This window comes from Pseudochaenichthys georgianus, chromosome 16 (assembly GCF_902827115.2).
Source record: "Pseudochaenichthys georgianus chromosome 16, fPseGeo1.2, whole genome shotgun sequence".
Taxonomy (NCBI): domain Eukaryota; kingdom Metazoa; phylum Chordata; class Actinopteri; order Perciformes; family Channichthyidae; genus Pseudochaenichthys; species Pseudochaenichthys georgianus.
Genome location: NC_047518.2, coordinates 28,383,321 through 28,391,299, shown reverse-complemented (window position 1 = coordinate 28,391,299; position 7,979 = coordinate 28,383,321). Strand labels below are relative to the sequence as shown.

The 7,979-nt window shown below is 41.8% G+C and overlaps 1 protein-coding gene and 1 long non-coding RNA gene across 2 annotated transcripts; one reads left to right on the top strand and one right to left on the bottom strand.

Moving 5' to 3' along the window:
* Positions 1-7,007, bottom strand: she (Src homology 2 domain containing E). Its single transcript, XM_034102732.2, has 6 exons — positions 6,125-7,007; positions 5,427-5,553; positions 3,953-4,195; positions 3,386-3,725; positions 1,733-1,852; positions 1-1,039 (listed from the first exon to the last, which is right to left on the bottom strand). The coding sequence occupies exons 1-6, from the start codon at positions 6,569-6,571 to the stop codon at positions 847-849; spliced, it is 1,470 nt and encodes a 489-aa protein (XP_033958623.1). The 5' UTR covers positions 6,572-7,007; the 3' UTR covers positions 1-846.
* On the top strand, positions 4,134-5,439 carry LOC117461056 (uncharacterized). Its single transcript, XR_004553666.2, has 3 exons — positions 4,134-4,216; positions 4,809-5,151; positions 5,351-5,439. It is a non-coding gene; the product is annotated as an uncharacterized lncRNA (long non-coding RNA).
* Positions 7,008-7,979: the final 972 nt, after the last annotated feature.

The following is a 7,979-nucleotide window of genomic DNA, read 5'->3' as shown; positions in this document are numbered from 1 at the left end:
TTAATATCAGTTGTATTTTATTTCTGCATAAAAGTCTTACCACAATAAAATACAGCCCACATCATTGTGTGGTCCATGTAAAAAATAAATCTCCAACAGTCACTTCACACATACACCATTTATGCATAGATATTTTATGGCAACATTTTAAATTCATTCACAATAAGGTAGCTTTTGATCACAACCTCATTTAGATTACAGTGAAGGCACGTAAATGAACAATATAGTCAGCAATTGATTTTACATAAACAAACCATTTTGCTGACTGGGTACTGTAATGATATAAGACCCTCCCACTTCACTAGTTCTAAACGCCTAATCAATGTATCTCAGTCTCTTGACAGACAGAGTGGCTGGTAAATGATCCTGATTTTCAGTACAGATCAATAGGCTGATTGACATGTCAGATGGATGAATGAATATACTAATCAATGTCATCATCTCTGTGAAAGGACAGCTTACGAACCTCTGAATGGTTACAGTGAGTGCATTTGTCCAGGTAAAGATAGAAATCAATGTTTTCCGGATACTTAGTTTTGACAAGAAAAATACACTACGCAGTAGAAGGGCTGGTTTTCCTCTAACTATAAAGTCATTCAATGGGGCTTTTAGGCAGGAAACAATTGCCACTTAGACAATGTGATCAATGATCATTGTAATATATAACTGTGACTACTAAGTAGCAAATGGAGGAGATACAAACATATAAACATATTAAGGTAGTACGATCCAAAGCAGCATATCTTTGAGTGTGTGAACTCATGTCTGAGTCTGTGTATATATCTCTGCTTTTGTCTGTGCATGTGTACTCATATCCCAGTGTGTTTGCTTTTCCTTGACGCATGTTCAGTGTGGCCGGGGTACGGGATGCTGCAGGGTCATGTGCTCTACTCCAGTGAAAGGCAGTCTGTGTGTGCAGTAGCGGTGGACCAGCTCAGGGATGCTAGAGAAGACACAGCTGCTCTGATCCAGTGTGAAGCCCAAACCCTTGGCACTCTTCGTCTGGGCCACGATGATGTGCACACAACTCTGACTGGTCCTAATGGAACAAGAAAAGAAGAATAAAGAGGTATCGTCAGATGAGACGGGCTTGCAAAAAATAGAGCAGAAATAGAGGGTTATAAGATGCTGAAAACCCCAAACACAATCTGAAAAAAAGGTTCTTCGTATTGGCTGTTCTCAGGTGAGGCTGTTGATTTTCATTTTTGAGTTCATAGATGTGTAAATGGGGTTAATGATGTGAACTCTCAAATGAATGAGCACCGTACAACTAATGTGCAATCAGGCACATGCACACTTGCGCACATACACAGAATTACTCCACAGGATTTCAGCTTTTATCCTAGAGAACCTGTTCTTGGCACGCGTATTGGTAGTGTCTAATCTACAAATGCCACACATTCTCATGCATTAACGCCTTAGAGGTGGCCACTGCAAAGGGAGTAACACCTTGGGCATTTCTTAAAAATAACCAAACACAGGCTCAATCAGTGGTTGAGGCAGTGGGCACCAAGACCTACAAACATATTTTGATGAGTAAATACATAAATAAATTAGCTATACCCATGTATAACAACATTGAAAGATGTGGCATTAGAGAAGAAAATACTAAAATCAGAAAAACATATTCAGCCAAAAAGAGATTTCGATGCAGCAAAATTAAAGTGCATAGTTTATAAAAAGATATGTACATGCTGTACTGTGTTCAACAAACACAAATCAGTTAACTCACTTCAGAGCGATGGAGTATTTGCTGGTTCCTGATTCGCTGTCCCTCACCAGGAAGCTGGCTTCCCTGCAGCGCTGCAGCTGAGCCTCAGCCTGTTGCCGACTCACACTGCCATGGTACCAGCTTGGAGGGCCGAGGGAAGGAGGGGGAGGGGGAGGAGAGAGAGAGAGTGAAAAAAAAAACAGATCATTGACATATAGCGAGGAGACATATGGAGATAAGTCAGATGTCAAGATAATGATAGGTGGTGATGGTGAGAGACAGAAAAAAAAGAGTAACTGAATGCCGGGAGGAACGAAACACACAGACACCAATGGAGATTTACAGTCGCCTTAAATCACAGCGACATATATGGTGAACTGAATGAATTAACAATGTCAGAGGTGAACTTGAGGGGCAAAGAGATAAATAAGAGGAAGGAACATAATGTGTGTGGTTGTGCAGTGTCAAGAGAGGCCTATTAGGACACAAGGTGGTGCTGACAGTGGCCACAGGCTAGAGCCATATATAAACACACGGTATGTGGCCTTGAAGCTCGGAGGAAAAACACACTGACATTCAGCCACAACATAAGAGGGACAAATGCACACATGCTCTGAGCATGTTCCTCACATGTCCCATCTGGAAGAAAGCCCACGAGAAAGGTTTACAGTTAAAATGAGTCTGTCTATTCAAGCTTTCTCCTTAATGCACCTGCCTGCAGAATCTCCTCACCCTATGTGTGTGTGCTCAAGGGCTGATGCTGGCGTATGCCCTCAATGTTAAATGCCAAATTTCACTTAAAGAAAATGTGTTAAGTGTATAATATCTACCCTGGCCAAGAGGACTGGCAGCCTCTGTTTAGTTTGACATTGTGAAGCACCAGATAAGAGATCGAAGGGAATCTGCTCGACTGCTTTAATACTCAAGCAAGATAACTTTTGTGCAGCCAAAACTGTGGAGGGCGCTGTTCCTCAACAGTCCAGAGTTTATTACAAACATAGATAGTAAAAGTCATGAAAGAGAAGAAAAGCAAATGTATTGTTTACTGTTCAAACATGTAGCAGCAGAACAACAAGGGACAGAAAGTGCTATATACTCTTCAGTTATTAAGATAAACAGTATAATGTTAAATGATCCTCACAGTCATCTCATTTATTTAATTGTTTCAATCCACTAATCCTTAGTTAATTTGCAGATTTGGATTAATGATGGGAAATATAATCAACGCTTAAATCAGACTTTAGTTACACCTGGAGTACATTTGACCAGCTTTGATAACACTTTAATGTATCAATAATTATAATCAAAACATATTATGTATATTATTCTTAACTGGGCCAATCTGCATAATGAGTACTTTTACTTTTGGTACTTTAAATACATTTTAAATGCAAGACTTTTACTTGTAACAGAATATTCCTACACTCTGGTACTTCTACTTTTACTCAAGTACAAGTTCTAAGTACTTCTCCACCTTTGATCTTATTCGACATACTGTAATGTCAGCATGGTGTAATGAATGATGAGCGTAACTAGGTTTAATTGATCATAATGTTGCCTATTTCAATCCAAAAGTGTTCTTATTTTTCCTGCTACTTATTTATATGAGCATCATATTCAACTTTTTCCTCGTCTTTCCTATGAATAAGTAAGTCCTCTCTTCTCCCTCCTTACCTCTGCTTCTCCAGGGGCAGGTTGGGGTCCACTTTGGCTGCCTCCCCATCCAGTGGGGCAGTGGGGGAGGTGGGGGACGGAGGAGAAGGTTTGTTAAGACTAGAAGAGGGGGAGAGGGGTGAGATTTTGAGGTTGGGGAAAGAGGGAGATGGGGGCGTGTGGGGGGAGAGTTTGAGAATAGGAGAGGAGGGAAAGGAGGGAGAAGAGGAGGAGGATGAAGAAGAAGATGGTACGAGTATTTTATGGTTCCAGTTCTTCTGCCTCAGGGTTTGTTGCTGCTGGCGGCCGGAGAGGGAACCGTCCTCTTTAGTGGGAGAACAGTCCACCGCCTCGAACTGAGCTGAAGGAAACACAATATCAACCTTTCAAAATAAAGTTCTGTTAAAGCATGCTAGAGATACCAAAGTAAACACATCTCTGGAAATTGATTCAGCAGGATTGTTTTGTTTCGTCTCTAAAGCAAACACAAAAATATTGTGGCATTACTGTACAAATAAAACTCATGGCATCCTTCCTCCACACCCTAAACCCCCACCCTTCCCATCATCCCCCTCTCCCTTTCTCTACCTGACAGTGCTCTAACAATGTCCTCCTTTCTCCACTCCCAGGGCAGTTCGTACTCTCCAGCGGGGCGGACGTCAGACTCTGGCCGAGTGACAGGGATCCACACTCCCCCACCGTCGCTCTCCAGCCCGCCCTCATACGGTGTGTCGTAGTTGTTTGGCAGCGAGGGCTTTCCCTCCTCTCCCTTCCCTCGATCCAGCAGAACACACACTTTCAGGAGGTCTTTGGAGCCGCGTCTGCGAACCTCTGCAACACAATTGTCATGAGGTTAGTTATTGGGATGGAAAGGATTCTCACAAATGTAATGGTAGACAAAGCATTGTATTTCCTAAAAGACAGTTTCAAAATGTTTATCTTAAAATGTGTCATGTTTTGATCCCGAGTTGGCTCTTAATGTTTTGATACCTTCATAAAATATTCATGTACCAGAAAGAAGCTGAATTTGTGTGTGTGTGTGTGTGTCTTTGTAGATCATCTTCTTGCTGCAAGTAGTTTTGCCTTCAGTATCAGTTTCTCATCAAACAAATGCAATTACATATTATGATGAAATACCTGCCACGTACAAGATGACATACTAAAGGAAAAACAGTATAAGTTACAGTTAATCATTATGACTGTCAGTAATGTATAATACATTTCTGAGCTGATGTATTACAATATACTGTATTAGCTTTGATTTGATTAACCTAATACACTGATATATAGGTGAATTTCACAATGAAAAAATACAATATGAGTTTCACAACTTTTTTTAACCCCGTCAGCTTGTTGAGTGGGTTTTTCTTTCTAAATTAAGTTTGTTTTGACATGTCATTACATTTGAGGGGATTTTCACTTGCATTTCTTTACTGTCTGACAGGTAGCCTGTGTGTCTGCACTATTGTGTGATCAAACAATGGAGCTACAGGAAGAAAAGGTCAACACAGCTGCTGATTGGCTGGCTGACCAGGCCACTTCCTGGCTGCTGGGAAGTGATTGGGCGAGACCAGGGGGGACCTGTAGGTTTTGGGAAGGGTGAGGAGGGGCTTTCAATTATTTTCACACGTAAGGGACCATAAAGCATTTTGTGTGTGTGTGTTTCTATGTGGGGGCACTGGGGCCAACTTCCTATCAAGAGAATGGGGCAAAGGAAACAGAGGCAGGAGACAGGAAGCTGGAAGAGGAAGCTGCACCCATTGTCCCTGCACAACACTGTTCCTACGGTAACCGCCAGCGGGGGGGGGGGGGGGGAGGGAAGTCAGTAGAGACACTGAGGGTCTCTAAAAGTCCCTTTTTAAAATGGCCTTTTAGCAAGAATGTGTGAGTGCAGATAATCTATGCTAACCTTGAACTGCGTATAATATACATAGTTTATCTAATATTAAATACAGTGTTAAATACATTTGGTTTTGTTTTCTCTAGACAAACTGTGGTCCAGATTTGGCCCTTCGTCAATGTACCTGTAATGGCTGGAGATGGATCACAAGTCTAAACCCACCTGTGATGATGACCTGGGCGTCATAGGGCTCCATGTACCCATCATTCACTCCTGCTCTCTCGGCCTCCCTCTGCTCCTTGGTTTTCTCTGCATCAAAAGGATCTGCATAGTCCTCCAGGATGATCAGCTGTAAGAAAGAAAAGACATGTCAGGAAAGAAAACATGCTGATGTGGCTATGTATTCAGATGTTACATTTACTGGGAGACAACAGAGCAGAAAAGGGATCTGGTGTGTGTGTGTGTGTGTGTGTGTGTGTGTGTGTGTGTGTGTGTGTGTGTGTGTGTGTGTGTGTGTGTGTGTGTGTGTGTGTGTGTGTGTGTGTGTGTGTGTGTGTGTGTGTGTGTGTGTGTGTGTGTGTGTGTGTGTGTGTGTGTGTGTGTGTGTGTGTGTGGTGTCAATGACTTGAAATTACAAGTAATAGAAAGACACCCAGAAGGAGGGCAAAGAGGTCATCACATTGTGTTTGCCTGCTTGATCTGACACAATGTAGTGAAACTGCATTGTATTCTTTTGAGAGCAGTGGAAACTGAATACAGGGTTATGAACTGAGGTGGGGAGGGAAAACACAAAGGAAAGCCAACAATGTGAATCAGTTTTAAGCAACGTACAGTATATATATACTTTAAATCTGCATGCAGCTTTAACTGATTATTAAACAATAAACATGTGAAAATCCAAAACTTGAACACATACTTACAGTTGTTTTAATGTCAGACCTTCCCCTTTCTTCTTCGGGCTGCTTCTGTTCACTTATTCCATTGAGTTTCGGTGTTTTGTCTTGTTTGTCAACTTTGATCATCCTGCTAATATACGCGTGTGCCAAACTAGAAGTCCTGACCTGGCGGTTCTCATCTGGTGCCCCACTCTCAACCTTGGAGTTTTTGCGACCTTTTCCTTGTGTGAGGCTATCCCATACAGCCCCACTAAAACCAGCGTTATTACGACCCAAGTCTATTGTAGAATTTTTTCTATTTCTACCTGCCAATAAACCCCCCACTCCTCCATCTTTGCGCTGATTTCCTTTCAGGCTGTCACGAGAAAACGAAGGTTTGAGTCGTGTTTGTGGACCAGATTCAGAGGCCGAGCGAACCCTTTCATTTCCGTTCTTCAAGTTGATAGGGAAATCTCTAAACCATTTTGCCATGGTGTCAAGGTTTTGTCACTTCTCACAGATTTAAAACTTAACCCAGAGGTTTTCTACACGTTCCCGCATTCACTACCCGACTTAAACAACCGTGCGCCACAGCTCCAACTTTACGCACTCTTCGTTTGAAGGTAATTTTACTTCAAACTCAGACGACACACCTCGTGTTGTTTAACTTTTTAAACCGTCCGAAACTCCCTGACAACCTCTGGTTCGTCTTGGAAGTCACTGTTTCCTGTTGCTCATCACCCTGCACCAGCAGTGACAACTATATCAACTATCCCTGCAGTTTGAAAAGTAGCCTCTGCAAAGCGTAAACTCGAAAGAAGTCGAAGTTTTTCTTTGAACCCAGTAAAGATCCCATTCCCGGAGCGTGAGATGATGCGTCCAGTTTTAGTCGAGGTGAAGAAGAGATGGAGAGGAAAGTTTGGTGCCAGGACTGTGGGATGTCACTGGAGTATGGGGAGTGGCTGTGTGCGCGGGGCGGGGTAGAAGTTGTACTGTCAAAGGATATGCAATCTCTAAACTTTATCAGGAATTGGCCGGTCGCAGACAATAGAATCCTGGCAAAAGCAGACAGGAGGATACAACAGGAGACTAGAGTAACAGTTTATTTTTGTTGCACTCAACTAGGCCTGAATATTCCCTAGTTGAGACTAAAGACTGACTCTCTCCCTGTTTGTTAATGCTCCTAGTATGCAATACTCTTTCCACATAAATCAATGTTAATATAACAATTTGGTACTTTTTAAATAAGTAGATTTGAATTGTAATGTTATACTAAGACATTCCATAACATTCATTTAAATAGGAAAGCGTCCTTGAGATTAAAACACGTCATTCTAATTTTTGAAAAAGGCTGCTATGTTATATTACAGACAGCACTGCATATTCTAGAGAATCGGTAAAAAAACAAACATAGGTAGTAGCCTTTCATGAATTACACGTCTAGGACAGGTACAAATTCATCATAGAAACAAACTAAATGACATCTTGGGTAACCCAACAACGATTTACTTACTTAATAAGTACTAACAGAAATAACAATAGGACATTGAGTGCATTATTTATATATTTGTTGTAGTAGGCTGTATAGAACTTTCAGTAAGGGGTCCTGGATGCTGCTGCTGAACCACCAGCTGGTAGGTAGTTGCGCCATCTACTGGCAAATTGGAGGGAAACAAACGGATTGAGGCACCCATTTTTATTAATCTGCGTCCAATCCCTGTTCCTGAAAAGTGATTGTTATACCGGTAGATGATGTGTTTATTTCATCTAAAGTAATAATACGGGTTTCCGTTATGCAGCCAAAACGTCATCAAGTGGTCCAGCACAATGAATGAATGACGTAGAGCTTTCACCAATAGCAAACGTTTTCCTTATCTATAGTCCGGCCCACTTTAGCTCT

Coding starts and splice junctions, on each gene's coding strand:
- she (XM_034102732.2), bottom strand. CDS start 6,571: ATGGCAAAATGGTTTAGAGATTTCCCTATCAACTTGAAGAACGGAAAT. Junction 5,554..6,124: donor GGTCTGACATTAAAACAACT/GTAAGTATGTGT, acceptor TCTTTCTTACAG/CTGATCATCCTGGAGGACTA. Junction 1,040..1,732: donor AAATACTCCATCGCTCTGAA/GTGAGTTAACTG, acceptor TTGTTCCATTAG/GACCAGTCAGAGTTGTGTGC.